The 17,892-nt window shown below is 45.8% G+C and overlaps 1 protein-coding gene across 2 annotated transcripts in view; it reads left to right on the top strand.

The window, feature by feature from the left end:
* Positions 1 to 17,892, top strand: part of ARMC9 (armadillo repeat containing 9) — a 120,040-nt gene that overhangs the window by 13,401 nt on the left and 88,747 nt on the right. For both annotated transcript variants that reach the window (XM_087725059.1, XM_087725061.1), the window contains exons 5-9: positions 4,675 to 4,830; positions 6,318 to 6,410; positions 9,769 to 9,793; positions 12,851 to 13,008; positions 14,979 to 15,077. In XM_087725059.1, coding sequence (XP_087581185.1) covers positions 4,675 to 4,830; positions 6,318 to 6,410; positions 9,769 to 9,793; positions 12,851 to 13,008; positions 14,979 to 15,077 — 531 coding nt within the window. The remainder of the gene's footprint in view (positions 1 to 4,674; positions 4,831 to 6,317; positions 6,411 to 9,768; positions 9,794 to 12,850; positions 13,009 to 14,978; positions 15,078 to 17,892) is intronic.

Raw genomic sequence — 17,892 nt, forward strand, 5'->3', positions numbered from 1 at the left:
CAGGTCATGGTTGTCCCAAAGGGGCTTTTACATCAAGAGGCAACTGGATTTTCTGGTTTTTTTCTTTTGAAGACACTTCGCTTCTCCTCCAAGAAGCTTCTTCAGCTCTAACTGGATGGTGGGGAAGGGAAGGATTGATATTCCTTGCAGACAGCTGGTCATTTGCATCCTTTTAGAGGGTCCTTGAGGCCACTTGGAGGTTTTACCTGTGTCCTCAGGGTCACCGGAGTGGTGCAAATGGTTCCTGTAGTATGCAATTTTTCCCTCTGGAAATCCATTCTTATTCCCGCACCATTCCAAGGGTCTTCATCCCTAATTGTATAGCTAAAAGTCTGGAGAGATTCTCCGTCATCCAGGTCAGGGTTGTCCCAAAGGTGTTTTTTTCCAGGACTTTCTTCTTTTTCTTTGAAAGAAGCTCCTTCAGTTCTGACTGGATGGTGGGGAAGGGAAGGATTGATACTCCTTGCAGACAAAACTGGTCATTTGCATCCTTTGAGAGGGTCATTGAGGCCACTTGGAGGTTTCTCTGTGTCCTCAGGTGAACCTCATGATTCATATTCCTTGCAGACAAAGCTGGTCATTTGCATCCTTTGAGAGGGTCATTGAGGCCACTTGGAGGTTTCTCTGTGTCCTCAGGTGAACCTCATGATTCATATTCCTTGCAGACAAAGCTGGTCATTTGCATCCTTTGAGAGGGTCATTGAGGCCACTTGGAGGTTTCTCTGTGTCCTCAGGTGAACCTCATGATTCATATTCCTTGCAGACAAAACTGGTCATTTGCATCCTTTGAGAGGGTCATTGAGGCCACTTGGAGGTTTCTCTGTGTCCTCAGGTGAACCTCATGATTCATATTCCTTGCAGACAAAGCTGGTCATTTGCATCCTTTGAGAGGGTCCTTGAGGCCACTTGGAGGTTTTACCTGTGTCCTCAGGGTCACCAGAGTGATGCAAATGATTCCTGTAGGCTGCCATTTTTCCTCTGGAAATCCATCCCTCCTCCCACCTCATTCCAAGGGTCTTCATCCCAAATTGTACAGCTAAAAAGTCCGTAGAGATTTCATTTCATTTATTGATCTTGTATGCTGCCCACTCCCGGAGGACTCCGGGCGGCTTACAAAAAACAAGGGAAGGGGATAATACACAAAACAACATGATAAAATACACAACAGTCATAATTTCCGAGGGGCTGGATATTTCGAAAGCCCCCCGGCCTGCTGGAGCAGCCAGGACTTAACGGCTTTGCGGAAGGCCGGGAGGGTAGTAAGGGTCTGGATCTCCATGGGGAGATCGTTCCAAAGGGCTTCTAAGCCATCCAGGTCATGTTTGTCCCAAAGCTGCTTTTTTCAAGAGGCAACTGGATTTTTTTGTTTTTTCTCTTAATTATTGCCTTGTTGCCTCCATTCTAGCATGAGGGTCTATTTTTATTTCTTTTTAATTGCGGAGCTTCGTTCCGCCTTTCTGGGCCGGACGCCTTAATGAAAGTTTGATTTGATTTGCGCCCCATTCCGTCAGGGCCTAGCCCAGAGCCTGCACTCGCTTCGTCTTCCTCCCTACAGCCCCCTTGGGTGCAAAAAACTCTCCATGTGCATCTCTCCCCAGTCGGAAATGAGAAGCGTCTGTTTTCTCTTGAGCAGCCTCTCGTTTTTCACAATCCACGTCTGGCCTCTTAATTTCTTTCAACCGTCGCTTGGCTGCAAACGTCAGATGGCGAACTCTGTTTCCATTTCAATGCTGCCTGCTGGCATGTTGGATAGGAGAAGGTCTTGATCCGGACGTCGTTTGGTGTATTGGGGTACATGTGAATTCAAAAAACAAAGACACCAAGGTACAGGTAGCCTTCCACTTATTGGGGTTCATTTCGCGACTGTTCCAAGTTAACAACGGGACCGGGAAAAAGTGACTTACGACCGTTTTTCACTGTTACAACTTTGGCAGCACGGGTCATGTGACCCCATATATGTTCTATTTATACATTATATACTATATGTATATGAATATAATATAATATAATATATAATATAATTAATATAATTAATATAATTAATATAATTAATATAATTAATATAATTAATATAATTAATATAATTAATATAATTAATATAATTAATATAATTAATATAATTAATATAATACAACACAACACAACACAACACAACACAATACAATATAATAATATAATACAATACAATAATACAATAGTAGAGTTGGAAGGGACCTTGGAGGTCTTCTAGTCCAACCCCCTGCCTAGGCAGGAAACCTTATACCGTTCCAGCCAAATGGCTATCCAACATCTTCTTAAAGACTTCCAGTGTTGGGCCATTCACAACTTCTGGAGGCAACTTCTGTTCCACTGATTAATTGTTCTAACTGTCAGGAAATTCCTCCTCAGTTCTGAGTTGCTTCTCTCCTTGATTAGTTTCCACCCATTGCTTCTTGTTCTACCTTCAGGTGCCTTGGAGAATAGTTTGACTCCATCTTCTTTGTGGAAACCCCTGAGATATTGGGAGACTGCTATCATGTCTCCCCTGGTCCTTTTTTCTATTAAACTAGACATATAGGGTTTCCTGCCTAGGCAGGGGGTTGGACTAGAAGACCTCCAAGGTCCCTTCCAACTCTCTTCTGATTGAAATGCATCTCATTTAACAATGGAAGCAATGGAAGTTTTAGTTCCAATTATGGTCGTAAATCAAGGACTACCTGTATTGTGACCTCACCCATCCTTGTTGTTAGTTGCAAAATGGTGTCCAACCCATATGAAATGCAACACAACACCTATTGACAAGCCAATTGGGAAGCCAGATTCCCTTAACCGTGTGACTAAGTTTTAACAATTGCCACCATTCCCCAGGGATGGCCACCAAGGTCGCAAAATGGGGCAAGACTGGCTTGCCAACTGTCTCGCTCAGCAACAGAAACTTTTGAGCTCCATTGTGGTCGTAAGTCAAGGACTCGTGGTGCCTTGTTTCTCTTTATGCAAAAGCCAAACGGGGTTTGAGTATCTTCTGATGCTATTCGCTGCCAGTGGGATGTTTTAGTCCTCAAGGGAACTGGATTTGCCTCGGACAAAGTGGCTGGTGGGTTGTGGGAAGGTGTGATTTTTCTCAAGATTATATTGAAGCTCTTAATGGGGTGGACTGGCACTCTGCCCATTTCCAAACTTGTGGCCGGCTGGTTTAGTCATCGGATACCCAGATAGCTCAGTCGGTTGCGCAAAGCTGTTTTCTCGGTGCCAGAAACTCACCTGCAGGCCGACGGTTTGATGGAAGAGGTGAGAATTGATGTTATCTCCGAAAAAGGCAAATCTTGCTGGGTGGCCTGTCTCCTTTCTTGGTGCCAGTCCCCGCGCAATTAAAACTGCCGGGTAAACATTGAAGTGGGCTTGGCCGGTTGCCTTTGTCCAAAATTGCAAGTATTTACAAGAATAGCAAGAGTTGGACGAGAACTTGGAGGCCTTCCAGTCCAACTACCTCCTCAGGCGGGAAGCCCTGGACCATTTCAGACAAATGGCCGTCCGGTCGCCTCTTTAAAACCTCCCATGGTTGAGCACCCACAGCTTTTGGAAGGAAGCCATGTCTGATTAATTGTCCTGATTGTCGAGAAATTTCTCCTTGGAGATGGTGACCTTTTGAGAGCTGCATGCAATGAAATTTCATTTTAATGTATGCGGATTAGCATACATTCAAAGTGACAATAAAGTTATTCCTTCCATCCATCCATCCATTCATCTATCACCTACCTATCTACCTACCTACCTATCTACCTATCCATATCATCTTTCTGTCTCATCAATCTATCTGTCTATTTGTGTGGATGGATTGATAGTAGATACAATGAGATAGATAGATAGATAGATAGATAGATAGATAGATAGATAGATAGATAGATAGATAGATAGATAGAGATAGATGATAGATGGATGGATGGATGGATGGATGGATGGATGGATGGATGGATGGATGGATGGATGGGGGATCTGCCTATCTATGAATATCAGGTGTTGAGTTTAAAGAGTGATTCCTTCCAGACCTCCAGCAGGAAATAATAATACAATAGGAGAGTTGGAAGGGACCTTGGAGGTCTTCTAGTCCAACCCTAGGCAGGAAACCTTATACCGGTTCAGACAAATGGCTATCCAACATCTTCTTAAAGACTTCCAGTGATGGAGCATTCACAACTTCTGGAGGCAAGTTGTTCCACTGATTCATTGTTCTCACTGTCAGGAAATTCCTCCTTAGTTCTAAGTTGCTTCTCTCCTTGATTAGTTTCCACCCATTGCTTCTTGTTCTGCCCTCAGGTGCTTTGGAGAATAGCTTGACTCCCTCTTCTTTGGGGCAACCCCTGAGATATTGGAAGACTGCTATCATGTCTCCCCTGGTCCTTCTTTTCATTAAACTAGACATACCCAGTTCCTGCAACCGTTCTTCATATGTTTTAGCCTCCAGTCCCCTAATCCTCTTTGTTGCTCTTCTCTGCACGCTTTCCAGAGTCTCCACATCTTTTCTACATCCTAGCGACCAAAACTGAATTCAGTATTCCAAGTGTGGCCTTTCCAAGGCTTTATAAAGTGGTATTGACACTTCACGTGATACTGAATAAAACTCTATTTACTACCCATAGGTATCTCTTCCTCTGCATAGACCTTCATGCTGACCCATTTTTCTATTCCTTTCCTCAGGATAAAGCAGCTTTGGACGAACGGATTGCGTATTTCAAAACCTACCTGGAGACCAAAGGGGCAGCTTTGAGCCAGACAACAGAATTCCTCCCTTTCTATGCCCTGCCTTTTGTGCCCAACCCTATGATCCACCCGTCTTTCAAAGAGCTTTTCCAGGTAAGTCCTTGATTTGATCGGGAATGGTGGCTCCTCGGTCTGGATCGATGGGTGCGACACTTACCGTATTTTTGGAGTATAAGACGCACCTTTTCCCCCTTAAAAAGAGGGTAAAAATCTGGTGCGTCTTATACACTGAATACAGCATTTTTGGCCTACCAAAACCCCACCCCCTTTGCAAAAATGGATGTGCATAGCCTTTAGGAGGCTTCCAGAGTGCTCCTTCAGGCTGGGGGAGGGCAAAAACGAGCATGCCCCCCCCCCCTTTTTTTGGTAAAAAATGAGGCTTGCAAAGGGTTTGGGAAGCCTGCAGAGTGCAAAAACTTTTTTAAAAAACAGTTTACCTCTTCAAAATCATGGTGAGTCTTATACTCTGGTGCGTCTTACAGTCCAAAAAGTACAGTAGCTTTGGCAAAGTTGAATACAGATAGTCCTTGACTTACAACCATTTGTTTAGCGGCCGCTCAAAGTTACAACGGCACTGAAAAATGCTGACTTAGGGCCGTTTTTCACACTTACGACCTTCTGTGATTTTTGCTTCTACTTGTGCCTCTTGTCCTTGTCCTTGTTACCACGTTGCAAGAGCTGCATGGGTATTGTATACATGCATCACGTTTTATATTATCGTATATAAACAAGTTTCTTCTATAAATGAATCTGGCTGAATTATTTACTTGTGTGCCGGTTGGATCCCTGCAAATTTCGACATAATATCTGTCAGGGTTCCAAATAGCATCCGAAAGTAAATCAGAGTCCGAGGCAAAGGATTCCTCAAAGTTCCAATTTATAAAGAGAGCCATGTTGGCACATCTGGGAAAACCCCAAATCTGAATGCTTCCTTGTTTTCCCCTCCCAGTTGAAACTTCAAGATCTTGCCCCCACATCCACAATTCCATCCCATGGTCCAATCTCCCACTGCCATGCTGGCAATTCTACCCATCCAGTTCCGGTCAGGTGCAGAGGTGCAAAGACAAAGGATGACCTTGGCTTTTGAGAAAGAATGTTGTTATGGCTACATAGCATCTAACTCCATACAATTCCTCCTCCCATTTTCCCACCATAGAAAATGCAGAGTAGAATAATAGAGAGTGTGGCAGGCCTAAGATCCAAAAGGAAAGATGGCTGCAGGCCTGACACAATCCGGCTGAATTATTTACTTGTGTGCTGGTTGGATCCCTGCAAACTCTTGACATAATATCTATCATTCAGACCGGCCCAACCTCTGTTAGTTCTGAAAGAAAACCTCTTAAAATAAATAAAGCTAAAATAAGCCTCTCTTCAGAGCCCTCCATTAACAGTCCATTGTTGTATTTAACTCGCGCAAACTCCACTAACGTCTTCCGGTGCTTTATAAAATTGCCCTAAATATTATCTCTGAGCAATGCCGTTAATTTCGCAGGGTTTCAATGAGCTGGCAGAGAGAGAGCAAAGCTATTGAGCTCTGCGTTAATTCGGCAACAATTCTCACCGTGCGTTTTGTTTTGCAGGATTCGTGGGAATCTGATCTGAAAACGAGGCTGGAAGAATTTCTGTCAGCCACACTCAAGGCCAGCGACAGCCCGAGGCTCCTGACCTTATATGTATCCTTCCGAAAGTGTCTTATAAGCGAATCCAGTTGTACCCACTGAGAAAGAACTCTTTTAAATCCCGTAGAGGAATGCCCGTTTTAGATAACAGGATGTTATCGCACGATATAACTGGAGGAAAACATTTTCTCAGGCTGGGAATAACAAGAGCCTCTGGCGGCCTCCAGCGGCATTTGTGTGTCTCGCAGGAGGAGCAGCGCTTCTGATTCACTGCTTTATTTAATTGCTATGTTTTTATCGACTGGCTAATCAACATGATAATTATACATTGAAAGCTGATTATTAGATGGGGATTCCAGATAGTGCTTGATGTTCTGTCTTTTAAGACATAATTTATTGATCCTTGTCCTAAAGGTGCTTTTTTCAGGAGGCAACTGGACTTTCTCATTTTTCCTTTTTTTCTTTTTTTTCTTTTAGTATATTTTCATTTTCATTTTCATACACTCACATGTATACCCCATACAGTATTAAACAGTAATTGCATCAATTCCTCTTGTCGACAATGCCCCAGAAAATAAAAGCCCAATATACCTCTTCCATTCTCCATACACCTCTTTCTTCCACCACCCTCCAACTTTCTGTTTAACTGTTTATTTCATTTGTATGCCACCCTTTTCCCCCGAGGGGGACTCAGGGCGGCTCACAACTCAAAACAAGGGAAGGGGGGATACAAACAATTTGACAACAACACAAAACAATACATAATTTAAAAGCGCAACAATCATACCATTCGAGATAGGGGCACGGTTTCTATCTTCCCTCCATCATCCCCCTCTACCCTACTTCCCCTCGCCCTCTACCACTCCTCTCTCCAGATCCACTCCCCCCATTCCCTTTCGCCTCCCCCCCCCCTCTCTCCCATCCCTCTCTACCCATCTTTCTTCTTTCCTACTCCTCCTCCCCTCGGTGTATTTCCACTATATGTTAATGTATTTGGCTTATCCTATTTTTAAAGAAAATAGGCTAGACACGATGTGTTAGATCTCAATGCAATGTGACTTCACATGTATACTGTTTTTCTCTTAATTTTTCTTTCTTTCTCATTTTTCCTTTTGAAGGCATTTTGTTTCTCATCCAAGAAACTTCTTCACTTTGAAGTTAGGGGGGGATAGCTGGTCATTTGAATATAGTGGGGGATAGCTGGTCATTTGCATTCTTTTAGAGGGTTGTTAAGACCACTGGAGGTTTGTGGTGCAAATGGTTCCTATAGTCTGCAGTTTTTCCTCTGCAAATCCGTGGGGGGGGGGACTGCAGGAGCGCACTTGGGTGACCCTGAGGACACAGATCAACCTCCAAGTGGCCTCAACGACTCTATAAAGGATAGCAATAGCAATAGCAGTTAGACTTATATACCGCTTCATAGGGCTTTCAGCCCTCTCTAAGCGGTTGACAGAGTCAGCATATTGCCCCCAACAACAATCCGGGTTCTCATTTCACCCACCTCGGAAGGATGGAAGGCTGAGTCAACCTTGAGCCGGTGAGATTTGAACAGCCGAACTGCAGAACTGCAGTCAGCTGAAGTAGCCTGCAGTGCTGCATTTAACCACTGCGCCACCTCGGCTCCTGCAAATGACCAGCTTTGTCTGCAAGGAGGATCACTCCTTCCCTTCCCCACCATCCAGTCAGAGCTGAAGAAGCTCCTTGGAGGAGAAGCGAAACGTCTTCGAAAGAAAAAACAAGGAAGTCCAGTTGTCTCCTGAAAAAAAATCACCTTTGGGACAAACACGGCCTGGATGACTGAGAATCTCTACAGACTATTGCCGATCCTTAATCCAAAGATTGAGGGAAAGGAAACGGTTTGTAAGAAGCAGCATTTGGGGGGGTGGGGGTGGGGGAAGAGACCTGACTTTCTCCCAATTTGCTGATCCAATCACCTCCTTTCCCACCAAAGTACAGATCTTTATCTGATAGAAGAGGATATTTGTAGCTGAGGGATGAACAGTGAAGTCCTTGGTCCCCTCTGAACTTGTGGGGTTCCTTGCAGACATTTCGTGCCCAACTAGGGAACGTCATCAGTGCTAGATGAGGGGTGGGGGTCATGGAGAGGGTTCCACCACAAAACCGCGGTAGACTAAAGCGCGCTCGACGAAAGCGCGTACGTGACGTCATCACAGCGCGACGAAAACAGCACGCTGTGAGCGGTAAACTTAAAATTAACGCGTAAATCTAAACCTAACCCCCCTAAACCTAACCCTAAACCTAACCCTAAGCCTAACCCTTAACCTAACCCTAACCCTTAACCTAACCCTAAACCTAAACCTAACCCTAAACCTAAACCTAACCCTAAACCTAACCCTAAACCTAAACCTAAACCTAACCCTAACCCTTAACCTAACCCTAAACCTAAACCTAAACCTAACCCTTAACCTAACCCTAAACCTAACCCTAACCCTTAACCTAACCCTAAACCTAACCCTAACCCTTAACCTAACCCTAAACCTAACCCTAAACCTAACCCTAACCCTTAACCTAACCCTAAACCTAACCCTAACCCTTAACCTAACCCTAAACCTAACCCTAAACCTAAACCTAACCCTAAACCTAACCCTAAACCTAAACCTAAACCTAACCCTAACCCTAACCCTAACCCTTAACCTAAACCTAAACCTAAACCTAACCCTTAACCTAACCCTAAACCTAACCCTAACCCTTAACCTAACCCTAAACCTAACCCTAAACCTAAACCTAACCCTAACCCTTAACCTAACCCTAAACCTAACCCTAACCCTTAACCTAACCCTAAACCTAAACCTAAACCTAAACCTAAACCTAAACCTAACCCTAAACCTAACCCTAAACCTAAACCTAACCCTAAACCTAAACCTAAACCTAACCCTAAACCTAAACCTAAACCTAACCCTTACCTTTATGTGAATCGGCTTGCTTTAAAAGCGCTTTTTAAAGCGCCCTTTTTTCTCCGCGGTCGTATTTGTCGCGCTGCTGATGACGTCAGGTACGCGCTTTAACTGGGCGCGCTTTAGTGGACCGCGGTTTTGACGGGTCACGCATGGAGAGAAGGAGGAAGAGGAGAACGATGATGGGGCCCTCAGTGCTCAGCTTCAAGGTTTTCTTGCAGGCGTTTCCTGACCCACCTAGGTAACATCATCAGTGCTAGAAGGGAGAGAGGGCGTCACGGAAAGGAGGAGTAGAACTGTGAGGTCCTTGGCGGTCTCTCCCTCCCTCCCTCCCTCCCCCTCAAGAAGAGAGGCCAGCCGGCTCAGGAATTCTGGGAGTTGAAGTCCACAGGCCTGAAAGGGGCCACAGCTGCCCATCCCTGCTCAACAAACAGCAACGAGAGGCTGATTTTCACCCAAAGCCCATTTTCCTGAGCTCTCATCCTCTCCCAATGCAGAAAGAGAACACGCAGTGCAGCCAAGGTAAATCCGTAGTAACTAGAAGAAGAATTTTGGACTTTTCAGCTCTCCGTAGTACAGGCAGTCCTCAATTTTACGACCACAACTGAGCCCAAAATTTATGGGGCTATGTGTCAGGGTTCCAAAAAACACCCCCCAACGAAATAAAATTCCCAGCCTTGAGTTTCCTCAAAAGTTCCACTTTATTAGAGATTTCACCTCGGCACATCTGGGGAAACCCAAATCTGAAAGCTTCCCGGTTTTCCCCACCCAGCTGAAAGTTCAAGATAGCCATAGCATAGCCATAGCAGTTAGACTTATATACCGCTTCATAGGGCTTCCTAAGCGGTTTACAGAGTCAGCATATTGCCCCCAACAACAATCCGGGTCCTCATTTTACCCACCTCGGAAGGATGGAAGGCTGAGTCAACCCTGAGCCGGTAAGATTTGAACCGCTGAACTGCAGCTAACAGTCAGCTGAAGTGGCCTGCAGTGCTGCACCCTAACCACTGCACCACCTCGGCTCTTTCCTCCCCCACCCACCAGTCCATCCCACGGTCCAATCTCCCACTGCCACACTGGCAGCTCCACCCATCCAGTTCCGGTCGGGTGCAGAGACAAAGATGACCTTGAATTTCTAAGAAGAATGTTGTTATGGCTACATACCACCCAACTCCGTATAATTCCCCCCAGTAGAAAGGGTGGCAGGCCTGAAATCCAAAAAAGAAAAGATCGCTTGCAGGCCCGACACTCTGTGAGGAGGTTGTTAAGTGAATTTTGCCCCCTTTTACGACATTTCACAGCATATTCGTTAAGGGAATTGCTGCCGTTCTTAAATCAGTAACACGGTTGTTAAATGAGTCTGGTTTCCCCATTGACTTTGCTCGTCGGTCGCAAGAGGGGATCACATGACTCCGGGACACTGCGACCGTCATAAATGTGAGTCGGTTGTCCACCGTCTGAATATAAATCCCGGGACCCTGGGGATGCAGCAATGGGAATAATTATGAACAATGGCCCTAAGTCACTTTTTTTCAGTGCCGTTGTAACCTTCAACGGTCACTAAGTGAACCATTGTAAGTCGAGGACTACCTGTAGCTCTCCTGATGATAAGAGTATATAAGTAGTCCTCGGTTTCCAACCATAATGGAGCCTGCCCATCGGGGTCGTAAGTCGTGGTGTCCATAAAACAGGTCAGTAATGTGACTGACCTGATTTTACAACCTCTGGGTGTGTTTGCGTCTGTGCAGCGGTCGTTAAGTGAATTCCGTGTTTTTTAAATAAAGATTTGCTGTGGGGGCGGTTATGCCATATAACAGAAATACAGGGGGCCCTCAACGTGCAAATAGTTCATTTAGTGACTGTTCAGGGTTACAACATCACTGAAAAAAATGGCCTATGGCCCTTGTCCACACATACATACAACAGTTGAACAGTTGAGTATCTTGCTTAGCAACAGAAATTTTGGGCTCAATTTTGGTCGTACGTCGAGGTCTCTTTATAGTGATGCCGCTACCTGACATCCATATATTGTCCTCCAATTTTTTTTTAAAAAAAAATAATTTTGCAAAAATAAAATAAAAATGGAGATCAGCCTCTCCAGATTCCAGCAAAATCCCTTTGTTGCTAAGGTTTATTTTTTGATCTAACTTAAACCACGGAGAAAAACAGCAAAAGAACAGTTTTTGGAACAAACTGGGAACTATTATGCAACATCAGTTCTTACTACATCTCTCTCTCTCCCCCCCCCCTCTTCTCTCTCTTCTCTCTCTCTTATCTGTCTCTCTCTCTCTCCTCTCTCTCTCTTCTCTCTCTATCTGTCTCTCTCTCTCCTCTCTCTCTTCTCTTTTCTCTTTCTCTATCTGTCTCTCTCCCCCCTCTCTCCCCCCTCTCTTCTCTCTCTCCTCTCTCTATCTGTCTCTCTCTCTCCTCTCTCTCCTCTCTCTCTTCTCTTTTCTCTTTCTCTATCTGTCTCTCTCTCCCCCGTCTCTTCTCTCTCTTCTCCCTCTCTATCTGTCTCTCTTTTCTCTATCTGTCTCTCTCTCTCCTCTCTCTCTTCTCTCTTCTCTTTTCTCTTTCTCTATCTGTCTCTCTCTCCCCCTCTCTCTTCTCTCTCTCTCTCTCCCCCCTCTCTCTTCTGTCTCTTCTCTCTCTCTATCTGTCTCTCTCTCTCCTCTCCTCTCTCTCTTCTCTGTCTCTCTTTTCTCTATCTGTCTCTCTCCTCTCTCTCTCTCTCCCCCCTCTTCTCTCTCTTCTCTCTCTATCTGTCTCTCTCTCTCCTCTCTCTCTTCTCTTTTCTCTTTCTCTATCTGTCTCTCTCCTCTCTCTCTCTCCCCCCTCTCTCTTCTCTCTCTTCTCTATCTGTCTCTCTCTCTCTCTCCTCTCTCTCTTCTCTTTTCTCTTTCTCTATCTGTCTCTCTCTCCCCCGTCTCTTCTCTCTCTTCTCCCTCTCTATCTGTCTCTCTTTTCTCTATCTGTCTCTCTCTCCCCCCTCTCTCTTCTCTCTCTCTCTCCCCCTCTCTCTTCTCTCTCTTCTCTCTCTCTATCTGTCTCTCTCTCTCTCCTCTCCTCTCTCTCTTCTCTGTCTCTCTTTTCTCTATCTGTCTCTCTCCTCTCTCTCTCCCCCCTCTTCTCTCTCTTCTCTCTCTATCTGTCTCTCTCTCTCCTCTCTCTCTTCTCTTTTCTCTTTCTCTATCTGTCTCTCTCCTCTCTCTCTCTCCCCCCTCTCTCTTCTCTCTCTTCTCTATCTGTCTCTCTCTCTCTCTCCTCTCTCTCTTCTCTTTTCTCTTTCTCTATCTGTCTCTCTCTCCCCCGTCTCTTCTCTCTCTTCTCCCTCTCTATCTGTCTCTCTTTTCTCTATCTGTCTCTCTCTCCCCCCTCTCTCTTCTCTCTCTCTCTCCCCCTCTCTCTTCTCTCTCTTCTCTCTCTCTATCTGTCTCTCTCTCTCTCCTCTCCTCTCTCTCTTCTCTGTCTCTCTTTTCTCTATCTGTCTCTCTCTCCCCCCCCTCTCTCTTCTCTCTCTTCTCTCTCTGTCTATGTCTCTGTCACTTTCTCTCTTCTTTTTCTTTTGCTCCTTTGCAGAAACGTTACAGCAGCTCCACCAACAGCTGGTAGAATCCGAACGCAAAACCATGACCTACCTCAAGCGCTTCAACAAAATCCAGGCCGATTATCACAACCTCATTGGCGTCACCGCTGAGCTGGTGGATTCTCTGGAGGCCACGGTGAATGGCAAGATGGTAAGGACATCCATAGAGCAGGCACGATGGACGGGGGTCTCGGGCCCGTAGAGGTCAAAAAAGTCAAGAGTCAAAGCCCCACCCCTTTTTTTTTGCACATGTTGCATGCAGTACGTATAATTAAAAAAACCCAGAATAGAGCTTCAATTCAGAACAAATCACATGTGCTGTGATTTTAAATCTGTCTTTTTTAAATTATTTCTTCTTCCTCTTTTTGTAAGCCGCCCGGAGTCCTTCGGGATTGGGCGGCCTATAAATTTTATTAATAAAATAATAAAATAAATGTTCCCGTTTCCCTTTTTAATTATGCCTGAAAATCCCCAATTTGGGCGAAAAACCATTTAAGTTAAATAATTTAATTTAATAAATAATAAAGTTGTTCCCCCCCAGTTCTCACCAGAAGGGGTCACTGTTGAGTTGAGTATAAGGATGACTCTCACCAAGTTCGGAGAGGTTTGAAAATAGAATGCAGCTAAGCCTCCACTTGCGAACCCCAACTGAGCCCAGAATTGATGCTCATTGAAACCCTGCGCAATTAACGGCATTGCTCAGAGATAATATTTAGGGCAATTTTATAAAGCACTGGAAGACGTTAGTGGAGCTTGCGCGAGTTAAATACAACAATGGACTGTTAATGGAGGGCTCTGAAGAGAGGCTTATTTTAGCTTTATTTATTTTAAGAGGTTTTCTTTCAGAACTAACAGATGTTGGGCCGGTCTGAACGATAGATATTATGTCAAGAGTTTGCAGGGATCCAACCAGCACACAAGTAAATAATTCAGCCGGATTCTGTCAAGCCTGCAGCTATGTTTTTTTTTGGATCTTAGGCCTGCCACACTCTCTATTATTCTGCTCTGCATTTTCTATGGTGGGAAAATGGGATTGTACGGAGTTAGATGCTATGTAGCCATAACAACATTCTTTCTAGAAAGCCAAGGTCATCCTTTGTCTCTGCACTTCTGCACCTGACCGGAACTGGATGGGTGGAATCTGCCAGCATGGCAGTGGGAGATTGGACCATGGGGTGGGCTTGTGGATCTGGGGGCCAAATCTTGAACTAACCAGGAAGCTTTCAGATTCGGGTTTTCCCAGATGTGCCAATATGGCTCTCTTCATAAATTGGAACTTTGAGGAATCCTTTGCCTTCGACTCTGATTTACTTTCAGAAGCTATTTGGAACCCTGACATTAACCCGAATCTCATAAGTTAATAGAATAGAATAGAATAGAATTTTATTATGTGTATGCCGCCCTTCTCCGGGAGGACTCAGGGCGGCGAACAGTTCAAGGGGAAAAAGGGGAACATAAAAACAAAATGCAAATAATAAAGGTAAACAACAGTCACACAACCATACATGTCGAGAGGGGAGGGAACTCATCACCCCCAGGCCTGCCGGCAAAGCCAGGTTTTGACAGCTTTTCGGAAGGCTTGGAGAGAGGTGAGGGTCCGAATCCCTGCGGGGAGTTCGTTCCAGAGGGCCGGAGCTGCCACAGAGAAGGCCCTCCCCCGGGTAATAGCCAGGTGGCATTGGCTGGTAGATGGCACCCGGAGGAGGCCAACCCTGTGTCACTAATAAATTAGTGACTTGGTTGTTAAGTGAATCTGGCTTCCCCATTGATTTTGCTTTGTCAGGAGGTTACAAAAGTTGATTCGCTTAACAGGCAGGGTCTTAAAATGGGGCAGAACTCACTTAACAAATGTCTTTGCTTAGTGACATAAATGCTGGGCTCCATTGCATTGTCGTAAGTCGAGGCCTGCCTGTACTTTGAAGCTCCTTTACTGGTGGTGCCCTGGGCAGTTCTAACTTTGCTGTTTAACTCCCCCATCAGTGGAAAGGCTTGTGTTCAGCCTTCTCCACAACCACACAAAGCCTGTTTATCCTTCCAGTTGTTGTTGTTGTTGTTTTTAAAAGGGAAAAGAGTTCTAACTTTCCTTTTGGGGGTGGGTGGGTGGTTTCTTGCTCATCTCAGATCACCCCCGAAGACCTTCAGAGTGTCTGCATGCGTCTCTTCAGCAACCAGATGAAACAAAGCGTCCCACACAGCATAGATTTCACCAGGCCCGGAACTGTAAGTATAACGGTGACTTTATCTGTGGATGTTCCCCGTGTTGTGTTTCTGTGTGTTTGGGCTAGAGCAGTGTTTCTCAACCTTGGCAACTTGAAGATGTCCGGACTTCAACTCCCAGAATTCCCCAGCCAGCATACGCTGGCTGGGGAATTCTGGGAGTTGAAGTCCGGACATCTTCAAGTTGCCAAGGTTGAGAAACACTGGATTAGAGACTCCCCACACTGCGTTCCTCACATAAATTAGGCCCAGAGCACCTGCGATGCTCGCACGAGTGCTGGCACGAGAGAGACCCAGAGCGCCAGCGACGCTTGTGTGAGTAAGGCCATGTTCTGACCGAGGCTTCCCAAGAGCATGAAGCAAACTCCTGGTCCCGACAAAAAGCCCTTTTATTAATTGACTGTGGATTCTGCTCCTTCCCATCCAGCAAAGTCTTTCAAGGGAGGATTTACAGTCACAGACCTCATCTGGCTTGGAGAGCTGCCAGGCCGATCTCTGCAGAACTTGGCAAGGAGTTTTGGAGAGTCACGAACCAATGAAGCGAACTAATGGTCTCCTGCAAACTCCACTCCCCTTTCGCTCCTCTTTTATTTCCTCCGGGAGGGGCCATTCATCGTCCACCTGTGGCCTTACTCCCAAGTCGACCCCTGTTCTTTAGCTCTTCCCTTCGTAGAGTTGGACGGGACCTTGGAGGTCTTCTAGTCCAGTGTTTCTCAACCTTGGCAACTTGAAGATGTCCGGACTTCAACTCCCAGAATTCCCCAGCCAGCATACTCAACTTCTTTCCTTCTGCATAATAGTATAAGGCGGCCATTTCTACAGCAACAAACGGATCTGATCGGTAAAACCCCAAATCAAAAATTTCTCTTTTCTTTTTCCACCTCGAGCAAAAAGTCCAGAAACGGTTTCCAAGTAGAAACCGAAGTGATTGTGAGGGGTTTTTTCCCCTCTTTAATCAAAGCAAATCAGTTTCACCATCTCTGCTAACTCCATCAACTTTTGCAGCCGTTCATCCCTGGTGGGAATCAAAGTGCCCTGCCGTGGTTCAGCCTTTAGACCCACCCAGAGATGTTCCTAACGGCTCCCCGCGATGTCCAACGCACAACTTTTCAACCCTTCCCTTACTGTGAAACTGCGTCGCTGCACGAAATCCCTAAAATGCTGGCTTTGCCTCTTTTATCTCGTTTCTTTACGCCACACACTGCAATTCTTTGTTCCCATTTCACACTCAAGAGAACAAGATTGCCAAGGGTGTGGCTTGACAAAGGCCACCGTGTTTTAGATTTTATGATTCCCAGCCAGCTTGTGCAATCCGGTGGAAATAGCCGTATCGGCATAAACGAAGCGAAGGCAGTGTCTTTTCGTGGTTCTGAGCAGAGTTTGATCAGGAATTTAAATTCAGAAGTTTTATCTTGGGTAGAAGGGCTACCGGCTTCAGCATGAAAACTGGCTTGACACGAAAGCCAGCTGGGTAACTATAGGTCAATCACCAGGAGGCTGGGAGTTTTTAGTCCTGCATTAGACATGAAAGCCAGCTGGGTAACTGTAGACCAATCACCAGGAGGCTGGGAGTTCTAGTCATTCATTAAACACGAAAGCCAGCTGGATAACTGTAGACCAATCACAAGGAGACTGGGAGTTTCTAGTCCTTCATTAGACACGAAAGCCAGCTGGGTAACTGTAGGCCAGTGACCAGGAGGCTGGGAGTTCTAGTCCTTCATTAGACACGAAAGCCAGCTGGGTAACTGTAGACCAATCACCAGGAAGCTGGGAGTTTCTAGTCCTGCGTTGGACACAAAAGCCAGCTGGGTAACTATAGGCCAGTGACCAGGAGGCTGGGAATTGTAGTCCTTCATTAGACACGAAAGCCAGCTGGGTAACTGTAGACCAATCACCAGGAGGCTGGGAGTTCTAGTCTTTCATTAGACACGAAAGCCAGCTGGGTAACTGTAGACCAATCACCAGGAGACTGGGAGTTTCTAATCCTGCGTTAGACACGAAAGCCAGCTGGGTAACTGTAGGCCAGTGACCAGGAGGCTGGGAGTTCTAGTCCTGCATTAGACACGAAAGCCAGCTGGGTAACTGTAGGCCAGTGACCAGGAGGCTGGGAGTTCTAGTCCTGCATTAGACACGAAAGCCAGCTGGGTAACTGTAGGCCAATCACCAGGAGGCTGGGAGTTTCTAGTCCTGCGTTAGATACGAAAGCCAGCTGGGTAACTGTAGACCAATCACCAGGAGGCTGGGAGTTTCTAGTCCTTCATTAGACACGAAAGCCAGCTGGGTAACTGTAGGCCAGTGACCAGGAGGCTGGGAATTGTAGTCCTTCATTAGACACGAAAGCCAGCTGGGTAACTGTAGACCAATCACCAGGAGGCTGGGAGTTCTAGTCTTTCATTAGACACGAAAGCCAGCTGGGTAACTGTAGACCAATCACCAGGAGGCTGGGAGTTCAAGTCCTTCATTAGACACGAAAGCCAGCTGGGTAACTGTAGTGTAGACCAATCACCAGGAGGCTGGGAGTTCTAGTCCTTCATTAGACACGAAAGCCAGCTGGGTAACTGTAGGCCAATCACCAGGAAGCTGGGAGTTTCTAGTCCTGCGTTGGACACAAAAGCCAGCTGGGTAACTATAGGCCAGTGACCAGGAGGCTGGGAATTGTAGTCCTTCATTAGACACGAAAGCCAGCTGGGTAACTGTAGACCAATCACCAGGAGGCTGGGAGTTCTAGTCTTTCATTAGACACGAAAGCCAGCTGGGTAACTGTAGACCAATCACCAGGAGACTGGGAGTTTCTAATCCTGCGTTAGACACGAAAGCC

The sequence above is a fragment of the Thamnophis sirtalis genome, unplaced genomic scaffold (genome assembly GCF_051295495.1).
Source record: "Thamnophis sirtalis isolate CommonGarterSnake01/CBP01778 unplaced genomic scaffold, rThaSir2_p1.2 scaffold_11, whole genome shotgun sequence".
Lineage (NCBI taxonomy): Eukaryota > Metazoa > Chordata > Lepidosauria > Squamata > Natricidae > Thamnophis > Thamnophis sirtalis.